Source organism: Apteryx mantelli, chromosome 8 (assembly GCF_036417845.1).
Source record: "Apteryx mantelli isolate bAptMan1 chromosome 8, bAptMan1.hap1, whole genome shotgun sequence".
In the NCBI taxonomy this organism is placed as follows: domain Eukaryota; kingdom Metazoa; phylum Chordata; class Aves; order Apterygiformes; family Apterygidae; genus Apteryx; species Apteryx mantelli.
Window position 1 is genome coordinate 32,299,810 of NC_089985.1, and position 25,113 is coordinate 32,324,922.

The window sequence follows — 25,113 nt, forward strand, 5'->3', positions numbered from 1 at the left end:
GCATTAGATTGCACCTCTTTTACATCAAAACCAAGTGTTACAAGAGTCAGTCATTGTTCAGCAAGAGAACTGCAACATGCAAGTGCAAGTTTCGTTCTAGTTTACATTCTGAAGCACGGCATCTTTAAAAATTGAAAACAGAATCCCAGGCTGAGGAATGGGAAGAGGAGGGATGAAGAAAGAGAGGAGAGTGAGCAATTATATCCGGTCAGACAAATTAGTGTTGTGAAGCCACACAATGTTTTAGCTTTTCCTTTTATTTGTTTCAAGTTTTGGTGTAGAAAGTACGTGCGGATGCTAACGCAACCTTTCCCATAAGTGCTCAATCTAGCAACAAACAAAGTTTTGGTGGGATCAATTTGGTTATAAATGTTTCCTTTAAGTGAAGACCTGTAGTGCCATTGAAACCAAAACTTTGTTACTGTTGGCAAAAAAATAAAGCAACTTTTCTTTACAAGCATTTTTCCATTTAAATAAAAACCTGAAGCTTTCCCATAATTCCTTTGGTCTTCTCTCACCAAATTTCACGCTACCTTAAGACAAGCCCTCTTTTGGAAGTTCGGCTGAAATGCAGTGAAGCTGCTAAAATTAACAGAGAAGAATTGCTGTGGTAGAGTTTCCCCCCTAGTTTCTTGGGTTTTAAGACTGAAAGACATTACTGACGCCTCAAACAGAGGCTTCAAATCGTCTCTACAAGAACAAGAGAAAACAAAATCCAATTAGAAGTTCCACTGAAGGTGCCTGGCAAAAAATTATCTCCATAAAATGATGTTTTGCTTCCAGTATTTTTGTATGCATTGTGTTGAGTTTATTCCCCTCATAAGGAAACAAAAGTATCAGTGTAAAAGCACAGCTGAGCTTTTAAGGTAGCACCAGGACACCTACACCCAAGTTGTCGTCTTGTTGCTGCTAGGCCTCTTTTTGATTCACATTCACAGAATCACTTCTTGTGCAAAACAAGCAGTCTAAGGAGAAAGAATGCCCTCCAAGTTCTAATAAAAATTGTAGAAAAGAATCCAAGATAGACAACACTTTCCTCCTCCCCAAGATTTATCTGCAAAGAGAGGGGGGCATCTGTGCGTAGACAGGGTAGGCAAGCCTGACATTTAGGGAATCATTGTGTTGGACAAGGGATGTCTGCTGGTAATGAAGAACCAAATCCTTAAGTGTGCTGTACAGGTTATACGGTTCTGCAAACCCATAACCTCTTGGAGTGCTGTAGATCACACAGTGTTTCACTTCTCCATCAGCTCTGCAAGGAAAGAAAACAAGAGTTTAACATCAAAGAACAAACCCAAAGCGACAGTCTATTAACAATTAACTAACATAGCAACCCTGCCAGCCACTGAATTACATAATGGAGTACCCAGCAGATGCAAGCGGAGGAGATTAATATAGTCTGTGAAGAAACAGTGCTTCAGGGCATGTGATTAAATACTCTTACATAATAATCCATAAGAGGCCTCTTCTATCCCAGCAGTACAATTCCCTACTGCATTGTTCTCCAAATGTTTCTTGGAGAAAGAGTCAAGAGCTTAACCAAGAAGATAAGCACCTGAAGTCAGCAACAACTTTGTGCTCAACTTATTTGGAAAGCTTTCAACTAAGCAAACAAGCCAAAACCCACAAGTTCTTAGGACCTACAGAGTATTTCATGAAATACAGCACTAACTTTCAATGTGCATTTTCTAATGTTAAGCATGGCATGTGTTCAAGTTGGTTCATTATCTGAAGTCATAGTGATTGAGTCCCTAACTTGGCAAAGCATTTACTGGAACACATTATTTCCAAAGCTGCTAGAATACCTTATCTGCCAAAAAGATCGAGTATTATGTAATCCCTGTACTGGAGCCTTTTACAGTCCAAGTCACATGTAGGAACAGGTTACATTATGCCATGCCTTTGCTATCTTGTAGCATGATACCAACCAAGTGGACGTATCTGATGAACCTGTCACTTCAGTGACTGTGACAAACAGTATCCTGAACATAACAGATACTACAACCTTCAGTTACCCTGAGGTGATATACCTTCACATATTTATTTCCCTGACTTGCTTTCAGATGTAATTAACCTCATGTGAAATAAATCAGTGAAAGTCAATTTTGCACTCCAAAATAGGCTTGAAGGATTTTTAGATAATAGAACCAGAGTATTTCTGCCCTTCATTATACTAGCATAAAATCAAGTGAAACACTAAAAATCAATGCAAGGCTGGTGCAATTCAAAGCATCAGGTAAGGGCATGGCTCTGAGTCTGTGTGAATGCCCTAAAAACTACTCCTCACAAATAATATCTCCTCTGAAGCTTTATCCTCCATTATCTTAAACACACAACAGGAGGAATCTGGAGTTTGGCACATCTTCTGTTCTCATTTCTAGAAGTTACAGCATTACAAGCACAGTTCTCCTTCCCACGTGTTCCTCGGCAGATAAAAATATGGGAGAAATTTGGCCTTAAATTGCTTATGACTGTAAAGCTTCAAGTTGGGATACTTCAGATCGCTAGTACTTTTGTACTAGTGATTGTGGCGACTGAAAAGACTGTTAGAACTAGTTACTGCACTTTCAAAGCAGATTTTTGCAACAAAGCTATTGCCATTTTAGACTTCCTGCAAACATGCAACAGGTTTCAACAGGTAGGCCTAGGCTAGGCCTGGCTTTTGTTCTCCAGAATAAAGAAATGCAGTAGAGATTTGTGAATTGAAAAGTCAGGAAAAAAAGGAAACTAGACTTACACCACAGAACAAGCATAACATCCTTTCTTGCTACTTTCTCGAATTAAAAATGCTCCATCAGGTTTTCCACAGAGCAAGTCTTCTGCTTGGATACGGTTGAGGTCCCCAACAAACCAAGTTTTCTCATCATGATGTGGCAGGTTTTCATCTTCTTCATTCACAAAGTATGTGCTGCAAGAGGAGACCAAGTTGTTAACTCAGCTTCTGTTTAGTAAAGGAGTTAATAAGCTGAGTGATTTATTTTTGCAGAAATCATTCAAAGTAATACAAAAAACCCCCTCAAACTTGGATGTCAGGCTCCTACTGGTCATTTGGTATCAACTCATAGCCTTTAATCCTAGAGGTTTCAATGTGGAACTTAGTTTTCTTGACTTAGCTGTAATCCTAAATGTTTCAGCAGAGTTGCTGCCCTAAATGACATAAGCGCCCCTAGAGAATTCCTTCCTTTCTCTGCAATCCTTTACAGAGAAACTGGCATTTCATATTACCAATCTCCACAAAATATACCACTTATCAGTGTACCACTTCTCAGTAAAATTAAACATACAATGACACTTACTCATCAATATTTTCATTTTTGATCCCCAGCCAGTCATTTATTCGCTTCTGTCTCACTCCTTTGTGGTTGAGCCATCTGCCAGGAGAAGAGAGAGTTAATATGTTACTTCAGAGTATGTGTGCAGATTTTCTTACTGACCAAGCAGAAGTTCAGACACAAGGTCCCGTAGAGAAATGGTCTAGAGCTTAAAAAATTTGCTCCCTGCTAGCAAGAGCCATAGAGAAGGCACAGATAGTCCACACTCCATAAGAGCGCTTCCCTGCATAGTCTTCTGAGATGCCACCTCTACTGGGCACAGCAAAGAGCCATGAAGCAGCCTCTTAACTGGAGAAAGAGGAGGGTACAGTTGAGAAAGAGGTATTGCCTCTGCACAGTGCAGGGAAGGGAAGAAGCTGAATACAAACAGTGACAGCTGCCTGTTTTCCTAAGAAAACAAAACAGGTATTGCAGTTGGCTTCTTCTAACCACCTAACATCACCTTCTCAGAGAGTGCATTTCCCACTGTTCTCTGCCAGAATCAGTTATCCCAGTGCAGTGACTCCAGCACAAGGACATTAAGAGCTGGGTAACAGAGGTGTCAGTGAAATCAAGAGTGGGACGAGAGTAACATCATCTTCACCCAGCACAAAAACTACCAACTTCTGTTGCATTAGTGGGCACAGGTTTTGGTTGATAACTCATTTAATATTAAATGATACTTTATTTACACGAGTCACAGAATGTGCACTTAATTGTAGCAGGCCCTTTAATTCTGACAACTGCAGTAATAAAGTAATGAAGTCAGGAAGAGGCCAACCAATTACTCAGATATCCCATGCCAAGGTTTAATACCACATTAGTACTCACACCACTTTTGTTATGAAAAGAAAATTAAATTCCCATTACCCTGATGGAAACGGTCATTAACCTGGTTTGTCCATTTTGAGGCACAGGTCAGGCTTACTTACACAAGATACTGATCTCTGATTTTGCGGAGCTGAATTAGGTCAGGCTTGATACTGTTCATTTTCTTGTCAGTCTCTCTGTTGTCCAGAGCTTGTTTCTTCAAATCTTGCTCCAGACGCATTTTACTATCGTGGATCTCACCCAAGCGTGATTTTAATTTCTCATAGTTCATCATAATCCTGCAAATAAGCGTGCAATATTTGAGAGGTCAAGTCAATCCAGTTCAGAGGGACTGAACCTTACTGGTAGCACTATATATAAAAGTGACCCAAGAACTACTGCAACAGCAGTTCCTCCCCTTTTCCTCCTCACCTTAACATGAAAATTATTATAAAAGTGTCAGAAAAGCACAAGACCTTTTGCTAGAAGGCCTACCACCCTTTCGCCTATCACCCATTGCAAGAGTTTTCAGTTTGTGGACCTTACATGCAGTCAAGTTATAAGCATCTTCAAGGAAGGAGATTCAAAACCTCTATGGGCTTCCCCTAGAAAAATGCAGAACAGGATGTAGGAGCAAATCCTGTTCTGTGATGCATACAGCTTTCAGTAGCACCAATAAGTAGTTGGTGCACAGGCATCCAACGACATCATCAAGCGACAAGTGTTCTTTATCAAGTCAGCCTGGTGATTCAGAACTACACACTGCAAATACTGCACTTCAGAAAAATTTTCTTGAGTTCACACTATAGCTTACAGACATTCACCCTGTATATCAACCGCACGGTCTATGTTTTAGAAATATACATATGTAAACATGGCCCTTCCTGGTCCTCATCACAGTATCTCAATTTACTGAAGTTAGAGGCAGAACAATCCACCTCTTCTCCCTGTAATGCAATTCCCCATTTAAGAGGGCTTCTTGAAGGTTCAGATACTTTGGGAAGGTCTCAGTGAAAATACTGAATTTACTAAACGTTGTTTTATACAATTAATTATTATATTAAAAAAAAAATCATGGGAGTCCTAGTGTGCACACTAGTTCTTCCTTGTAAGCAAGCCCAACTTGAGAGCCTACCGTTCAATTTCTTTGTCATTCCCCTCTCTGCGAAATCTCTCAATGTATTCTTTGCTGTATCGCTCTTGTGAGTGGCACTGTTCCTCAAATATCTTAATAGTTTCATTAAACGCTTCAATTGCAGTCCTCTTCATCTGAATTTCCTATGTGAGGAAAGAGTCTTTGTCATTTGTTCATGAAGCAGATGATAACACAAGACTCAATTACATTCCCTAAATTGACTGAGATGATGAACTCTTCTCCCCCTAAAGTCAAAATGTGATTAATTAGGTTTTACTTTAGTGCAAGTCTCTGAGTAGTCATCTCTGCTCCCTGTAAGCTTACCCCCCAACCTCAAATGATGCTATTAGGCTGCAAACCCTCTTAGAAGTATTTTAGTCTTTCTTTCCGTCTTAGTTTTCAGGTAGACTGCTAGCAAACACCCTCCCCCTATCAGCCCAAATATCATACTGGCACTTCCTTAATGCATAAAATTCAGTATCCGATTTGAACATGACTTCACACAGAACTTGGACCAAGCCCTTCTAGTATTCCCACTGCAGCATGCAGCAGCTGTAAATATTCAGCAGCTGAAGAAGTAGTCTGCAGTGCAAAGCTTGCACAGGATGGTCTTCTCCATTGTTCGACCTTATAATAGAAAGCTCAGCTCCCATTTCTTCCTCATCCCACACAATACCTCTAGGAGTATCACCAACAAGTCATATTTATTGCGTTTCCATCAACCTTCACACCTCCTTGCTCTATTACAAAACAATTGATCAGTTTTTTTTCCCTGTATTTTTTGACCTTGGACTGACTTTGTTAGGTTTAATATATTAAAGCCATTTTCTTTACTTTTTTTTTTTTAAATAACATGAAACAGACTCTGCAGATAGCTGCAGTGGAACCAACCTGTGATGTTCTGGTATATTCTTCATACAGTTTGTCATACTCTTTACTCTTTTCTTGATACTGAGCATGGTATTCTTGAAGCTTTTTACCTACTGCATCTATGTTATCTTCTTTCACCAACTGATCCTGTATATAAAAAAGCTATTAAGTCTTCAAGCAAAGCAGTTTTTCCTTAAGAGTATTCACTTGTCCACTCATACACATTTGCATTTCTGCAGCTATTAGCATAATTTTTATAATCAGGTTTCTACAGAACACACAAACAGCAAATTGAAATCCCCCTTCCTTCTGCACAAGTTCCACAGTTTAAAAAGAGCAGGAACTGGAATTATGGGACACCTAGAACTATGCTAAAAATACTAAAGACTCCAAAAATACATGACAGCTTAGGTCTAGGATTCTATCTTACCTTGGAGAAAGGGGGAAGTGGATTGCTCAGAATCAGAAGTTAAAGATCAGAGTTTTCTTCCAATAAGCTCTGCATTTTTTTTCCTTAAAGTATGGAAATGTCTCAGACCACTGAATAAAAATATCCCCAAAATTGCTGAAAAAGCTAGATGGCTAAGCACACAGCAAGCAGCGGCATGGCTCAGAGATGTGTTTCAAGGGCAACTTCAACTGTCTAGCACAGTGCCCTGGAGGTCCCCAGGGGCCCAAGGAAAAAAAGGCTGCTCAAACAGGCTCAAGGTTGCCGCATGCAGGGGTTTCACTTCCCTACTGGACTGCTCAAATGGAGACTGGTAGTTTTATAAAATGCAGGAGAAAGCTTAAATGTCTAGAGAATTTTGAAGACATGTTAGTGTGAGCTGTCAAAGTGAGGTCAAATAGGAAAGCTCACATTTTGCAAGTTTTCAAGCAAAAGAAGCGTGTATGGGAAAAAAAACCTAACGATCAAGCTTTAGAAGATAAAACAATCATATACACAGTTGTATTTTTTTTCTTGCCTGCACCAATAGTTACAGGGGTCTGATGAAGACCTTACCTGCTGATACCGGGACACTGGATACATCAACTTCACGTCAAGCTTCGGGTTATACTGAGCAAGAGACTCATTGCGGTAGTGGTTAATCAGTTCCACAACAGAATTAAACGTCAGTGGATCAGAAAAGCCGTATTTTCCATCCCGATGATAGATCTTTATCAGTTTATTGTTGCCACCCTTCCTGTAAAACAGTATAGTCATTTAGAGGTTTTACTGCATACCTCCTATCCTCTTCAACACTGGGGCTGCTAACAAAAATAGTGAAATTCCTGGGCAAGAATCTTTGAAGCCAGTCAGACAGCTGAATAAGTACACCTTTATAATTATCCTTTACATACTAACAAACATAAGGTAGTTTAAGAGTCAATACACACAGAATTATCATTGTGTATTATTTGAACAGGAGCAAAGCCCAAAGCAAATCGCTTCCTGTGTGTTCGTTCTGGAGCCAACTTATTGTACTAAAGGCCTAGCTTAGCTAGAAGTTTTTCAAGGGAAAAGAAGGATGCTTAAGGCTGAATAAAGGAGCCATATAAAAACCAAACCCCAGTATTTCCTGGACTTCAGGGTCACTAATAGTATACAACTGAGTATACATTTATACAGTGATTAACAAGTCTTTTAAGTTATGGATGCTAATACAGGATACGCTAACCAAAACAAAATCCTTTGAGGATTACAACAAGGCTGTAAATCTAGGACTTTACATTATCCAGATTTATACATCCTAGCAGTTTCCACAAATACTGTTTATTTCTTCCCTTTTCACCAATAGACTGTTTAGACAATATTCTGTCCTTCCTGCACTCTCAGCTTTGGTTCCTAAAGACATTTGCTTCAGATAAATAACCAAATCATGCCAGAATTTAGCACACAAGTCTTGAACTTCAAGGTACAAGTCAGAGCAGAATTTAAATCACATGCTCGAGGTCCAACTCACCATAAGACAACTGAATTTCATGGCAAGATCAAATACCTACATATCAGAGCAACTCCCAGGGGTGTGCTACAGCAGCAGTGGCTTACATGTCCTCCCAATTTGCCTCTAACGACCAATCTTGAGTCTGGCAGAGCCAAGTGGTTGGACATTCTGGGCAAAAACCTTAGCAGCTAGTCACAAGAGGTCTGCTGCCTAATTGCAGTAGACAGGGCTGGAGCAGCTCCGAAAAGCCTGCCACTTGGCAGACAATTTTAATGATGAACATGCCTCCAATTCAACATTTTCTAAAATTTAGATCAGAAAGCACAAGATACTCTTTTTACGAAGACACTGCGCTCAATTACCCAGAGTTGCACACTGACGAGATTATTCAACACACTCCTATTAATCAAAGCCCTAGTTTACAAATACTTTTACGTTAGCACTACTGAGTTGCTGTCCTCCCCAAATCCCATCTAATTTACAGAGAAACCCTTACAGTACTGCTCAGTTCAGGGACAGGATCATTGAATCTGTACAGAACAGACTGTCACACCTGGCTACTCATTTGCTCATTCTGTGATCTGCCGTACCTTTGGGAAACTCTCTCAACTGAGGCCATGCCAGCCTTCCACAGCCACTGCTGTCCCTGGAGCAATGACTAGCTATGCAAGGTTTGACTATGCAGAACATCACCACTCAACACTTACCGTAACGTAAGAGTGTAGTCTCCCTGCATCTTGGTCGATGCATCACGCACCAGGAATGTTCCATCTGGCATGTCTCGTAATTTGTCATTTACTTCTTCCCTGGAGAATGGAAAGGAAGATAGAATTAGAAGCATTAAAGACATGATTCTCTTTACTGTAGGTATCAATACCAGGGCCACTAACACCAGCAGGTGTAAGGAGTTTTGTCTTCAAAATATGAAGCAATCTTCTTTCAAACTCAGGCTCTCCAGTCTTTTAGGCCACCTAAAGCAAGTTCAAACTTACATAGTTATACTGAAAAAATAGCAGCTGCAGTCAACTGCCACTTAGGAAGGAGTCTGCATTTAAGCAACAGTAGCAGCTGTGTCTCAGAGTTCACAACCTTTCACTGTAAGCTGCTCATGTTTTAAAGACCACACTGGAGACAGGTGCCCTTTGAGAAGCCAGCCCTGACCTCTTAAGAAACAAGCTCTAGCATCATCTCTTAAAGGTGTCTAGAGTTTAGCACAGTTCTAGTCTCAAGAGACTCATTATTGGCTTAACTCTGATCTCATTTACAGTAGTTTTAAACCACTGCAACCTTGCTAGCTTCAGTGCAACTTCTCCTTATTTACCAATGTGAAGCAAAAGGAAAACTAGACTCAGAGCTTTAAGCTAAATCAAGACAGCTTTTAGGGAAAGGGAATACCTGTAAGCATTAAAAAAAAAAAAAAAAAAGCTTTCAGTTGAAGAGTTAAGTGTTTTGACAGGTTCAACCATTTCACCTAGATTACAAATCATGCTTTGTAACAGCTTTCTCACAGGTTCTTAGAAGCACTTAAGCACTTTTTAATACAACCATTTGAAAACAAAAGTTTATCTGGTAGCCTCAACATTATCTAAGTGAGGTAGGAAGTCTGCTTGAACTTTACAAAAGAAAAATCAACAGTTTTTTTTTGTTCAAACATTAGGGAACAAAAGTATTCTTACAAAATGGCCTTAATTTGATTTAGCTACCTGGAAGCCATTCCATTAAGATGACTGACTCCTAGATATCATGTGCATAGCAGGTTACTCCTCTCAAAACCTTGACAGATTGGACCTAGACACTCAAATGGTGGCCTCCTCCCATCTTTGAACAGATCAAAGCGATCTACGGGCTTGGGCTTACGTCTGCAAGTTACATCCTGGAGCTCATGATAAAATTTTCAACATAAGTTCTTAAGAACCTGGTTGCTGATTTGTCAGCCCAATGCAGTCTGTACCTACTGGCTTCCAAATTAGAGCCATCAGCAATTTCATCTTTACATGTACATGTGTCACATTTTAACCTAATAAAGCCACTCCAGCAGGGTTTGTACTGCATCTCCTCCTGTCATCACGTGCACTGGTAATTGAGGAACAAATCCATAGTCAATGAACTTATACTGATATTGAGCTGTTTTAAACAAACCCTGCCTAGCAGGTTTTGTGATCAGGTTTTCCCACTCTGCTTTGATTTAGTATTAACAGAAATATATCACTGCTGAGGCCCTTCAAAACCAAGATCTATGCAGGTTTACTTTAGAGATAAGAGTGGTACAATAAAGATATGAAAACTTTATTTCCCTTCTTAGAACTTCAGCGAACTACTGTGACAAATATACTTTTCTTGCTTTTATCTGACAAACTGTTTCAAAGTATTATGTGTACAAGTTTGAGCAACTTCTGATCACAAGCCCAGCATGCTCATGTTTCTCCCTACAGTTCCAAATTCTAGACTCTTCAGCAGTGCCTTAAGAGGGTGAGATGACTGGACACTTCAGTTCTTTTTTCAATGAAATTAAGCATACAAAAAAATGGTATGTTATTTTCTGAACCTAACCCAGGCCATCTATTTTCTCAAGCACATGGAAAAGTGTTTCCTGAAAAGGTAAAACTTATTTATTTGGTATGTATCTGTATCATCTGCTACGTGATAGCTGGTGATGGTTAGCATTATAAGACCAGTTTTTATACCATCACATAATAGAAATTAATACAGATGCAATTCTAACAAAATGTTGAAGAAACCAAAAAAAAGAATAAAACTCCTTTTATTCTAAACAAACCTCCAAATAAAAGTTTCCTCAACTGCATGCATCCCAGCCCTGTATGCTTTGAAAACTCATTATTACATAGCATACTCAGAAGCACTTTTCTTCTGAATCAAAAGAATTTCAATTTTTAAAACAGTTTATATATCTGGAGAAAGTTTAAAACCCAAGAAAATAACTGTCATCAAGACTGACACTGCTCCAGAACAACAACCATAACATAAACACGAGTCTTGAATCCAGTGTAACACTAGCATTTAAGGTACTTTGCCAAGTACAGTCCTAAAGCATTTCTTCCTGTAAAATGCTGTCTGAAACAGACACATTATTCTTCCCCTGAAGTCTAACAGGTCCACTGTATTTTTAATAATAAATAAGGTTTACCTTGAGATGTCCCCCCAGTACCACTCCGCTTCCTGCAGAGAGAAACTGGAATTGTCCTTTATCCCATTTGTATTGACTGGAGTCATTGGTTTGGGGGGTTTTGGAGGAAGAGCTGAAAATGAAGAGCAGATACAAAGAAAGGTAAATAGGGGAAAATATCACTGAAATATTACGGAAATATGACAGTGAAAAAAACCAAGAGAAACAAGCAAAAAAAGCATGAACTTGGATTTCATGCTTTCTCAAAATAAACAGAATCTGTGATTTTTAAAGTACTTTGATGTCAACAGCTGCACCATGATCCTAGATTTCCCAGCACTCAAACAAAATGTGGGCTTGAGGAAGAAGAGGAATAAGGAATAAGAGGAAATGGGAGCTTTTGTTAAAAGGAAGACTGGCTCCGGCATGACCACGTGGACTATCACTGCCTACACCTCCAAACAAATTACAAAGATGTATTGTGCTTGAACGCCACAGCCTGAAGAGTGTTGTGCATAGCTATGGAAAAGCTATGGTTGCTAAGGAATCGCAAGTCCTTTTGGAAACCCGTAAGAGCACACAGGTGTGCCCTCCTTCAGAGGGAAAAACCAACTTTGCTGGCGAGAAAAGTGGTGGCTAAGCAGCTGCACACCCATTACAGACCCCAGGGCTCATGTTCAACACTGGATTTGGTTTTTGGGCTCCCCATTAGGAACAGAAACGACAACTCTTTGTATAGGTAATTCATACAGGACACGAGGCGACAAAGTAAGAGGAAAAGGGACATTAGCTCACTATTAGGGCATCTAGCTCTAAGTTATCAACACCTCTTTAAACCACACAGCTCAGTAACTTTTACTAAAGGAAAGGGGAAGCTATGATCCCCCAAAGACAGCCGCCAAAACTGTACACATGTATCAAGATTTATCTTGGCTTCAAATTCTGTTTCTTTGGAAGGGCATATCTGCCTGGAATTCCCCTGTTCTGAATTCAATGCAAACAGGGCTTACTTCTGTTCTCAAAATAGCCTACACAATGTAAGGACACACAACCCGCTAAAACTCTTGCCATCCAGGCAGTTTTTCAAAACAACTCAAACAAGTAACTTTAGCATGATCCTGAATGTAAGTCCTATTCCAAGAATAAATCAGCAGCCACAGGTATACTAATATATTGGTAGAGAATTGTCTGTCAGCACAAATGTGTTACTATTTTCTTCAAGAAAGATGTCTCGAGTGCTCTCCCCTGCTTTGCAGAGGGGCTCAGAGCTCCTCAGAAACACTACCACTAAAACTGAGCATTTTCCTGGCATTTCATGAGGCAACCACAGAGTGCTTTAGAGGGACAGCTATCAGAGAAAGATAAGCAGCTACATACAATGATGTGCTAGCATGTTTTTAAGTCAGAGCCTGAACATCTGCTCTCCCAGTCCTATGTCCTAGCCATCAGATTACACAAGCATCAGAGAGCAGGCCTGACGCGCACTGACAAGCACCATCTTTCAGATGCACACAGTCCCGGCGTACAAGCAGAAATACAAATACAATGAGTAGAAAGAAGATTTTGATCTCTCGCTCCAGTGCAGAGTGCCTTAACGCCGAGAGGTGTGCTACTTGGCACCATTCATCTGCTCACCTCTGAGCCACACCTCCCACATTAAAGAAGAGAAAATACCGTGTTCCAACTGCAGTTTCAAATACCATTTCATGTTGAATATCCAACACACAGTAACTTCACTGTTCTCAGACAAACCAGCCGATGCTTTAATCAAGCCAATCTAAACTAAACCTGAACCTTGACCCAGACGTTTGCACCCTGGGGTTGCTGACCAAACACCTGATTCAGATAGCAGCATTCATTCGGTGGCACTGAGCATTAAACTGTCGCATACAGGTTCTTTTTGTGAGGTGAGCCAGGCGCTTTCAGGTGTGCACATATCTACCAAGGCAATAACAGGTCTCATAAAAGGAAGGTGCAAACCTTTGGATTCGGCGAAGTAGCTTCCTGGTTAGGAGGCTGCATTCAGTCCTAGCTCAACTGCTACAGTTGTTTGTATGACACCTAAGAAGCACTCCTAGATGTACGATTGAGAATAAGATACATTTGTAACCCCACTTTGCTTGAAGCTCTATGAGTCTTACTCTGCCTTGCAAGGTGAGAGCAGCATATACCCAGACCAAGCCTGTGGAATGAATTTTATATACTGCCCCCTATTTTGTTGCATCTCCCCCATTCAAAGCTCCTGAATTAGAAAGTGTTCTCAGGTCCTTCTTCCTCCCCACTTCACACTGGGCTTGGTTACTCTACATATTCTAAGCAAGCAACAAGACACAAGCAGCAAAGTTTGAGTCTGACTGGTATCCGCACACGGCAATAAATCTGAATTCAGAAAAACCCAACAACTAAATGTTTTCAATCTACCCCAGAATCTTTTGCAGATTCTGAATCAACAAGTACATGAAGCTTCATGTAGAAAACAACAGCATGGAGTGTATTTTTTTTTTTTTTTTTAAAAAAGAACAACATACCAGCACCAGCAATGATTTCACTTTTTACAAATTAAGGCTTGGACATACCAAAAATTTCAAGGTTTTTACAGTGTAAGAGCGTCTTTTACACTGGTAATAGAACAAGGTATTGGGGCTTTCTAGAAAAGGCTTTCAAGGATTCTCTAGAATACTTGAATATTTCTCTAGCCTTCTTTGTATGCTTAAGTCTTGCTCCTTTGTATACTATGGAATTATTTTACAGCTTTGTTAGGGCTCACTCCAAAGCACTGGGACAGAAAAGCAAACTAACAAAGACCAGAACTGTAGGGAAGGAGAGTTTAGTAAAAGGGCACAGAGAATTACATATTACACTAACCATTCTCACTACAGGTTGTTTTTTTCCTTCTTTCCTATAAAAGGTAGGTATCAGTTCTTTCTATCATGGATTTGTCTGCACAACTTTACTCCGCGTGAGAAAATCAGAAGACTTGGACCAGTTCCTGTAAAACCTGACTCATGGAAGTCAGTCCTTTCCACAATAGACTTTTTAAAAAAAATGCTTTAATAGCTTGCACATTTGAAAAATACAAAAGCACTTGCAAGGGTGGATCCTCTGTTTTTAGAGCACTATGGATCTAGTTCTTTACTTTAAGTGCTTTGAGTTCTTTGAATAGTAATGGGATTATTCACTTAAGTCTGTCTACAGAAACAGGCCTTTGCTATTGCTCTGCCCACAAAACTAACATGCCCAACCATTTTTGTGTTCCTTGACTATTTTCTCAGCTTGATAGGACTGCAGTCTATACGACCGGAGAAAAAGTAGTTTAGACTCTGCAACCCAGAACCTGTAATAACATGAGAAGCATTTTGCAATAGTGGGACTAGTCTTCTTAACAGAGCAGCAACCACCACACTGCTGCTTTCAGAGTGCTGGCACAATGAGCTAGAATAGATGTAAGTGATAAAACTAAAATAGTTTTTAGTGATATCTACACAGTACTAACTGCCCTGCTAGAAGAAATCCTGCAATGTTTCTATCAGAAGCTACAGAGAGCCTTACAGAGTCTACAGATTTTGATTTAAATCTAAGAAAATCCAGTTTTATATACTGCACTTGATGAACATTAGAGAGCTAAAATCCTACAGTAAAGTGAAATAAAGCTGGCTTGGAGTCAATAGGAATGCTTTCAAGAACAGGAGTGTTCCTCTTTCCATATTACTGGGTCCAATTCTGATCTAGCCACAGGCACAATCTCAATTTGTCTAAAAAACAAGCTCTGATTAGAGTGAAAGATCTTGATGGTTTTCTTTCCTCCCTTTTCTTGGGGGAGAAAGAACATTGATCTTTAGTGATTAACAGCACTTTTTTTTTTTTTTTAAATAAAGATCCTGCTGTTAAAATGAGATACACAAAACAGCCCTCCCCTACCAATGTCTAGGACAGCTTTACCACACAGATCTTTCCAAAAACCAAAAGGCAACAGCTGAACAGGATGCTTCCATCCTTGCACTCCCAAGACCAGGTTCAGACCTCAGCAACTGCCTGGCATGCAGCAATGAGACAAAACTAGCAGGCATCTTCGTTTTTTTTTTTTCTTCTTCTTCTTTCTTTAGCGCTCTAAGTCCCCTCTTTCTAGCTTTCCCAAGCAGCCTAGCATGAGCTAAATCCCAATCCCAGAGCAGTGTCATTTAGAAGGAGGAAAATAAAAAGGAGCTGATGAGTGAACGGAGACAACAGAGGCAGCCAATGCCAGCTGGGCCCCGCGATCGTATGTTGCTGACGTCAGGGCCCAGGACGCTGCTGTGCAGTCTCCAGCAGGTAGCTTTAGCTGAGCCGCTCTGCAGAAGTGAAATGCAGTTCCTTAGAGAGAAAAGCCTATTGATTAGGTTTTGCTGAGATACTTTCTTGACTGCATAGAATTTTTTTTCTTTAAAGGCCACTCCACATATAAGGACCTAATTCCCTGAAATTCAAATCACCTCTAACACTGAGACAACATAGAAAACTGGAAGTGTCCGAAGCTTAGTACTGCTGTATTTTTTTTTTTTTTTAAATTAAGGTCCCTTGAAGAGGACAATGGGCTGTATTAATCCCAAATTTAACTTCAGCAAAGTATACTGTGACTTACAAGAGATAGCCACTTTTCCCAGCTAGGCTTTTAATCAAAAACTTTAAAAGTTTACATGATTCAAGAGCCAGAGAGCCCAAAGAGTGAGAGTTTTCAATAGCACTAATTCAGGAGGAGCGAAAAAGCAGAATGCCTTGGGTCTCCAAGTGCTACATCCCAAGTAGCATCCAGTCAGGCAGCCCACTCCTTCTCTGGCTGCAGTATCTGTGTACAAGATAAGTCTGCCAGATAAGTAAACTTTAATTTCAAGTTTTCAGGCAGATGCCACTTAGTCTAGGAATGTCTCCATTACTTAACTCATTTCTTCTGGCATTTTCCAAGGGATGCAGGCCAGATACTTAAAAGCATAGGGGATTTAAATGCAGTATTAACTATTTGTATTGTTACAAATAATCATAACTACTGAGTAGTCAACTTCAAGCCACTCAGCACTTCCTTGTTTACTAACCTGCTTCCTTCTGAAGATCCCAATCTACTCTCCCTACACATTTTGTGACAAGCAGATAACAGATCAGAGGATTCCTAAGATAGTTACCCAGTTTCTAAAAAGCTGGCATACAGTACCCTACAAAATGTAATATAAGGCTTTGGAAAGTGTCATTACTAGGGAAACATGCAAGCACTCCAAAGTTAGGCCAGCTAATATTTTAATGACGTAGTCCTTAAGGACAGAAATATTTTCCCATTGTAGATATGGATGAGGACTTGGAATGAAAGTGCAAGCTAGCTTTTCTTTTTTGACAAAAAAAAAACCCTCTCCCAACATTCAACTATTTCTTGTAGTTTTACTCAATTTCTCAAAAAATTTTAATGCCAAGACTCAATCTTTTTGTCCCTCAATAGTCCTGTATTTGTCACTGCTACACTAGATCCCCTCAAGACAACTACAGCTTGGGGAAAAAAGCCTGTGCTGAACAAAGGTGCTTTTTGCACTTCTTCATTTCAGTGAATTTGTGTACTGCGTATGCAAGTGGGAGCAATAAGGCACCACACTTTTGCTGAGATTTTCCAGTTGACAAAGAGGAGGATCGTGAGCGCCGACTGACAGCAGCTCATTCACTACTACTGACAGGTAAGTTATGGTGGCAGCTGCACATCTCAACTTGTCAGTTCTCTTGCCAAGACCCCCTTCCCAAAGTACTGAACACCAATGTCCTTCTAAGCTTCTCTTCCCCAAAGGGCAGCTAATGTGCCCTGAAAACTCCTCAAGGAATAGAAGGGGAAGCTACACAATCACATTAGTGCTGGCCATGGAACCTCATTTATGCTCACACTTTTGCCCTCCTCCACCAGATCAGGCGAGACACCAAAGGCCAAAAAACATTCAAAGAATTGAAGCCTTTCAATATCTCATTACAGAAAAGAGCAGACAAGCTGGCAAAAAGCCAGGCAAGTTTCCAATGAAAACACTTCCATTATAGCTGTGCCTGCGTTTCTGTGAACTTTCATAAAAACCAACACCTTTAAGAAATATTTCAGTTTTGATTAATTGGCTTTCTTGATAAAGATCTGTTTTGTTTGAAAACTCCCCAGCCATCCAAGCCTCTCTCACACCTCACAACCACAGTTTCACCTCCTACAGATTGTCAGGCTTCTGGTGCACTCTTTATTTGTTCTTCATGAGCATTCACAGCTACTGCACAGGTTAAATGATTATCTGGTATGGGACACCTGCAGAGGGGCAAACAACAACAGTCTGAAGAGAAAGAGGCTGACTCAGATTCAGAATTCTCCTTTGGGCATATGTCAAATACCCATCACTATGTCACAAGGTTTGTTCCTTCACTGGCTGAGACGGGCAGAAATGGAAGATACTCACTCCCAGATAAATGACATTGGGATTTTTGACAATTAGTATACTATCAATAAGCTGAATACCAAAAAAGTAACAATGCTTTAAAATTTTTCCTGTTTTATTCATTCAAAGATCATTATTAAGCATCACACGCTTGGCTCACTTCAGAAAGGAATAACTCTACCTACTAACTAGTAGGCCTAGGCTTTTACCAACTCTCAGATGAAAGTCTGAAGCAGACATTTCATTGTCCCATGAAAATCTGAAATATTTATTATCAACAACTGTACTTCATAGAATCCAATGTCAGATCTAGAAGACTATCCTACACAAGTAGAATATTCAAACAGCCATTAAAGATACTGTTTGGTCAATACATGGAGATAAATTGCGTGTAAGAGTTAGAAAAGCATAAAATTGAGCATAAGCACAGACCTACGGTGACCAAGAATGAAGAACTAGCTCTTCGTTGTGGAAGATAATGAAATCAGGCTGAGGCAGTGAGAGACTATAACTAGAAGACCTAACAAAAAGGAAAGAAAAAGTCACTTGAAATGGGGAGGGGCTTTTTCCCCCAGATGTGTCAGAGAGTAACTATCTATCCAGACATCAAGCACAAGCTTCATAGAACTAATTCACAGAAATAGTTGGGTGTTCATGAGAAGTTTGTTGCAGAAGAGCCTACCTCTTGAAAATAATAATAGTCTTAAATACATGTGACTCTTCCTGCTCCAAGCAGCATTTTTTTCAGTTTTCCACTGGCTCAGATCTTTCGCAGCAGTACATAAAAATATCCTTCACACAGCACATGTCCTTGCTATATGCCAAACTATTTTCTGTAGTTACTAAACAGAGATATTTCAACACTACCTAAATTGCTAACAGAGATCCATCTAAATCAAGATCAGAAGGTGCTTTCCAAATCAACACACAAAAAGAAATTTGAAATTAGAAAAGTACTCAGAAGAAAACTGTTGCATTTTGTGTACGTGTGCACACATGCACACAGAGATTATAAAGACAGTTACAGTGAGGCAGAAGTCCCAATATATGCAGTCTGATGGAGCACCTTCAGCAGAGGCTGAAATTCAGAGAAGATAAAAAGTCACTGTCCCTATCTGGTATACCTCAGATGGCACAGCCGTTGCTCATGCTTCAGGTGTAACAAAATAAATGAATTTGATCTCCTTGTTCGAGTACACTGTGATCTTCAAAATATTTTAATCAAATCCATTTCACAACAGCAATTTGACATCTTTCATTTTCCAGTACTGATCAAACAGCGTGGTCTGTACCACACTCCTCTAAACAGAAAGGACCTTAAGTGTTCATCTCATTGATTCAAGCTTCCCTGAAACATTCAAGAGAATACTTTTGGAGACAGGAGATGAATCAAAGTAAAAGATGCCACAAAACCCAAAGAATACTAACTTGAAATTCAGGAGCAGTTCCCCAGAAAGCCATCAATCTAGATTCCTAAAATTTCAATATGGCCATACTGGAGAAACACAGCATGAGTACTGACAACTTAGGAAATTTAATTGTGAGCTATAAATTCTGGTTGTAACAGAGACAGTAGAATTTATGTATATGATACATCAAAGAACTTCTCATCCATATCATCTCTCAAACATTTTCCTGAAGCAGGCATTGTGGAGAGCAAGTCTTACTGCCCACACTCAGAAGGAACACAATGGGACAGCGGGCTGTATGCCCCTGCTACAATAATTTTCTCTAGCTTCATTGCAGAACTTCTGGTTCGGGTTTTTTTGTTTGTTTGGGTTTGGGGGTGAGGTGGGAGAGTGCAAGGAAGGAAAAGAATTCCTTCAAAGGCAAAGATGATCAGGTGTAACAGATTTTAAGGACTACAGAGGCTGAAAATTAGGATAAGGCTAGGGAAGGGAAAAAACCCTGAAAAAAGCTGGCTGTTAATTTTTCCCTTCAAGGGGAAGTGGGAAGAAGTAAAGAAGAGTAAAAAGTATCTGGCAGAGGGAAGCAATAGGTTTATGTTTTGAAGGAGAAACCTGACCTGAAGGACAAGAGCCTCAAAGTACCACCAAATCAAATATCAAGTTATCCTAGAATGCAAGAATAGAGGAAGGGGATGTAGACTGATGTTTGATTTTTTTGTCCAGCTCCACAAGTTTTTTGCTAAGAAGTATGATTTTTTTTTTTTCAAATCCTTTCCAAAAAACCATTCATCAGCTTCAGGGATATCTGATTTTAGAAGCAGCAACATACATATCATTAAAATAACACTTTTCCAGCACTCATAAAAACTAGTAGAGAGTCTGAGCAAATGCTGGAAATAGTCACAGGTTGAAGCATTTGGAGTAATTGATCTCCTCTTTCAAAAAGAGCTGGATGGGTGCTGGCCATCTTGAATGTGCTACTGGACTCAAAGCCTGAGAAGAACCTGGACCCTGTTCAGCTACAGGAAAGCTTTAGAGTGCATCATGCTTCAGCATTAGGATTCACCAGACAGCTGGAGTCCTGCTGGGAAAGGTTACAATAGGCACCAGTTGCAGCTTTGCTTCCTTTGAACTGGATACATTTTTATAAAACTTGCATTTGGTACCCACTCTTCCTTAAAAGTGCAGTAGAAGAACTTAAAGTACTGGAATATATTCACTAAACCATTTCAAAACCTTTGTCTTTTGAGGGGAGGGCATAGCTAAGATCAAGGACAACTGAAATAACCTCTTTAGAAGATGGTAACATCTCACACTATTTGGGAACATGGCCTAAATTTATTTGCTGCAGTTTAGATTACGCAAAGAACAGACGGTTATGGTACAGATTTTAACCTGTCAGAAAAAAAAAGATTAAAAAACAGAAGAAGAAAATTTTGACTCATTTTCATAGGGACATTTAATACATGAGCAGAGTCTGTTCTTCAAGCACTACTCAGCAACCTACTTCACAAACAGGAGCTCCCAAAATCCAGCTAGAACACACCTATTGCTTTAATGGAGCCAGAGTTTTCCAGAAACCTGTTTCAAGACAGTAATATTCTTTTTGACAATAACCACCTAAGCTTTAAAACATACATGAAACACCGATACAAGTATTTTTATGCTGCTGTTTCTTCCAGTGTTCTTTAGTTCTCTGCTCCAAAAGTGACTCACCAAACAACCAACATGAGATGATGGAAGGCAACCGACTGTTCTTAGTAATGGGTGCAAATGTATACGACCAACTGTGCCTCTCAGTTTTCCCAAACTGTAGACTAAGGATAAGCCTGAATAGTTTAACTCTGGAATAAGGCATTATGCATACAATGGTGAAGACAGAAGTCTTCTACTGCTTGGGAAACTATGTTCTTCAAAAGAAACTCCAAGGAGAGCAGATGAGGTAGAAGGAAGCAACACTGTGATTAACTTCTGTCAGCTAGAGGCTTCAGATGAGATACAAAGTTGTTCAGAACAATGCAGAAGTAACATCCGCTGCCCTTAGAGAGGGGCTTGCTTTCAAGCACATATAGCTCCCTTTCTTCCTAGAACATTCTTCCATATTTTAGTTTGCATAAACCTGCAACTTTTCAGAACAATTGAATTACAACTGCCTTCACTAAACTTTCGATCCCCAACTTTATTTCTATGTCATCTGAAAGCCTACTGATAAAAATTCCAGCCTTTTAAAGCAGGTTCTCCCTATTCCAGCAAAGCATCATCTCACTTTATATCAATGATGCTACTTTTTGCATTCATGCACTTAATTGAAAGCTGATGAGTGATATTCTTTAACAGTTAGAGCCATCAAAATGAAAATCAAACACAAGGAATGCAAAAACAAGCCTGAAAATGCAATCAGAAATAAAAGATGGTTACAGCAGTCATTAAATGAAGACAGTGGTAGAGAAATCTAGGTGTAACAAAAACAGAATACAAACATTTCATGCCTCTTTCCTTACAGGAGCTGAGAATTGGATTGAAACCATTTTTTCAGGATTTGCAGAGTATAGTTTACTGAGTCTTTATTCCCTGCTCCATCCCAAAACAGTCTGCCCAAGGTTCCTGGTTTCTGCAATAAGGAAACACCCTGTCCCCCAACACCTATGTTTTTGGGGACCTGGCTTCCAGCAAAACTTGTGTTTGCAATGACGACATTTGCTGTTACAGTGCTGTTGTGCTGATCAAACTGACTAGCAAGAACTACTCCAATTTGTAAAGAGGCGTGAGAACAGAACTTTTTTTTGATAAGCTTTTGGAGTCAGCTCAGATAAGCTGAAGGACAATACTGACAATGCTATTAAAATTGTCATCTGTTCTCCCACCAGAAAATTAATTAGGCACAGACACACAGTATTCACCTGCATCTGGCGACTGCATCACACAAACCCAAACTGTGGAGCCACATTCAGTTTCCACATAACACTGTGGATGATACAGCAGACTCATATCCAAGTAAACGCTGCCCTTGATATTAGAATCCTGTGTTTTCCCAATTTAAATTATAGTACTCCCTTAAAACAAGGGTTGTCAATTATGTATGAGAAGAAAGTGGAAGCTATAATAAATACAGCTTTTTCTCTGAATACTTGTCCCTGTCATACAATGGCAGTACTGCTCTTGGAGAGTAGACTAAACTGAGCAGCCTACAGATTATTACTCATTCCTCACCCTTTTTCTTTTTAAAGGAATACAGATTTTGTAGTAACAGCATTGCTATAGCTGGGCTATGCACAAGAGGCAAGGAAGAGTAACAGTCTTGAAAAAAACAGATGGGTCAAGTAATAAATGTACTCAGGCATATTTGTGCCTACCAGCCTTTAAAAACATACCTTTCATACAGCTTTAGGACAAGTACTTATTCTATTATCTGCCCATCAATAGATAGAGTCCATTCTGCATTAGTAAGCCTACTTTAAACTTGTGGTTTTCTTCATAACCCACACAAGTGAAACTAACCTCTAATTTGTAGCTGAGCCAAATCTCTTTGATGACATCTGTATCTGAAATCCCAGCAGAAAAGTCTTACTGATTTTCATCCAACTGTGACAGAATGTATTCAGCGATCACACATTTTATCATCAACATAACTGATAATACATCCTAGGTCTCGAGAGAGAAAGGGAAAGTCACAATTCAGTCCTACTAATTAGAAGCAATGCAATACCTAAGTATCTAAGTAGTTATGGTTTAGGTACTCCAGTAACTTTTGCAGTCAGTTCAAGATCCTCTATTCAAAAATTTAACTTCTGGCAGCTACAACTTGTTGCAGACCTGAACAGATGTGGTAAAATAAAAAGAAATTCAGTCCAGTACCCTATTTCCTTGAGTTGTCTTTTCAGACAGCAAGGCTCAGAGCAAGAACAAAAATGCAGTGAGTCACTGATAACCCATTTTCCTAATGTCTGAATCAGTGTATGACACTTTTATAGCCATGACAGTCCATATTATTCCTGATTTGAAAATTTAGAAGCTATTATGTTAGCTATACACAATTGATGGTTCCAGTTTTGTCTTTAGACACTGAAAGTTATTTCGTTGCACCTAGTATTATCTGCCATATACACATCCTATGGACACACCTTATGCCAGTGATGCATTTTATTATGTCAAAAGGCATGCAAACAGAAGGAAAAGGTATTAGGTACTCTGAAAGAAATAGGAGTCACCCTATCAGTTGTTACCATTTTTGCTACTGTATTAGTAGTAGCACTATAATGCATGTTTTTGCAAGGCTGGTAGAACTGAATCCATAGATCTACCAGTCTGTTTAGGAAAACTGCCTCACTCCTATGTTTAGGATGGATTAAAAGCTAGAAGAAAGCTGACAACCACTTCTTCCCTGACCTTGCACCAGCTGGAGTTGGAGAAAATTTCACAGGAGAGAGACATCAAAAAAAAATTTTTTTTTTTAATTTTTGAGCAAGGTCTTTAGCAGACTGACTACAGGAACTGCTCCAAGCATCCATTTACACCTACAACATCTGATACAGACTGAAAACATGAGCACACTGATAAGCTGGTGCAGGTGCATTGAGGCCTGACAGAGCCTACAGCTTCGCTTCATACTGCCTGCTATCACAGGATTTTATTTCTGCATTATTATTGGACAATGTTAAGGTGGGTATTAAGACCACCTGTCAAGACATATTAAAGGTCTATTGGCCCTTAACAAGAAACAGTATCCCTACCCTTGACTTAGAGGTTACAGGTGACACTGCACATTATGTTAACCTTGCTTTTGTCTTCTGTCTAAACTTTAGACATACTAAAACGTAATCATGAGCAGTCATGCATGATTTGAACCACTTGGCTCCTGGTATCAGTAAGTGCCCAGTATTGTAGCATAAAGACCAACCAGGGATCTCTTCACGCAAGTTCTGTGAACAAAAGAATGCACTGCCTCCTTTGGCAGCACAGTAATTCACTGCATATTGTTAGTTTGTGCACTGTTGAGAAAACATATTGCCACAGTTCAACTGCTCAGGAACTCTAGTCACTGTGCAGGAGAATTCTATACTGAAAGCCTTAACAAATTTTTGTTGGAAGTGGGCCAGATTCAGTTGTGGTGTTACCGGGTGCAAGCAAAGTGACTTTATCACAAGGCATGCAGAGTGTCTAAGTCTTCCAAATAAATTCCTCCACACTCCCCTTAGGGATGACCTATCATTCCAGACCTTAAAATGCTTTTCCATCCCACCTCCAGACTAGGAAAAAGGAGATGACCTTAGACACATTCTCTCTCTCCCCCGTTTCCCTACAATTTATAGTTCTACAAAATCGGGACATGCACATGGGGACTATCCCATGCATCATTCCCAGCTCTGACTTTTCTAGCTTAAGAATATGAAAGATGAAGTTACTGAACACTTCAGGGAATCAGCACGTAGCATTAAGTCCTTTACTAACTTAAGTTTTATAGATGCAGAGTCTTGATTCCTGATGATAGAGCTTCAGTGATGGAAATACTGACAGTATTAATGACAGAAGCACTGCTTCTTAATGTAAACTTCTGAAGGCTGCATTGCCAAGTTTCTGCAGAAATATTAAAAAATTGTTTTCTGACCAGTTCAGTTAGGCCAATCCCTTTTAGCAGTCTCCTCACACCAAACCACTTAAGGGGCATTTTTTTTAAATCAACACCAATGGTTCAAAGGCACCTACAACAGAACTTTTTTTGTTTCATTGATGCAAGTAGACAGAATTATTAACTGCCTGAGCAGTTGACAAGCATTTACAGAAGAGATACCCTTTGAAATTTATAGAAGCAAGCAAACAGATTTGACTGAACTTTAGGCATTCAGGAGTAGCATCTAAAAATAGGTAGTGTCAGCTATGCAAGAATTTAATGAGTAGTGGCCAGTACTGCATATCTGAGAGATCTGTCCAATTTTTAAAGCGTCAGAGTTACTAGAGGAAGTGACTACAGGTCCTTGAGATCCAAAAATCTTAAGACTATCCCCCCTCTTCCCTCCCCCTCCCCCACTTTTAATCAAAGCACCCACATACCTAAAGAGAGAGGAAAACAGCTCACTGCTGAAACAAAGAGACTAAACCACACTTTCAGATACAGA

At 39.7% G+C, this 25,113-nt stretch overlaps 1 protein-coding gene across 1 annotated transcript in view; it reads right to left on the reverse strand.

Moving 5' to 3' along the window:
• Positions 1–236: 236 nt before the first annotated feature.
• PIK3R3 (phosphoinositide-3-kinase regulatory subunit 3) overlaps positions 237–25,113 on the reverse strand; it is an 88,695-nt gene continuing 63,818 nt past the window's right edge. The window contains exons 7-15 of the mRNA XM_067301172.1: positions 11,197–11,308; positions 8,759–8,857; positions 7,130–7,310; positions 6,148–6,273; positions 5,257–5,399; positions 4,244–4,420; positions 3,297–3,371; positions 2,738–2,908; positions 237–1,252 (exon numbers count right to left, since the gene is read on the reverse strand). Of these exons, the coding sequence (XP_067157273.1) occupies positions 1,051–1,252; positions 2,738–2,908; positions 3,297–3,371; positions 4,244–4,420; positions 5,257–5,399; positions 6,148–6,273; positions 7,130–7,310; positions 8,759–8,857; positions 11,197–11,308 (1,286 nt within the window). The 3' untranslated portion in view covers positions 237–1,050. The remainder of the gene's footprint in view (positions 1,253–2,737; positions 2,909–3,296; positions 3,372–4,243; positions 4,421–5,256; positions 5,400–6,147; positions 6,274–7,129; positions 7,311–8,758; positions 8,858–11,196; positions 11,309–25,113) is intronic.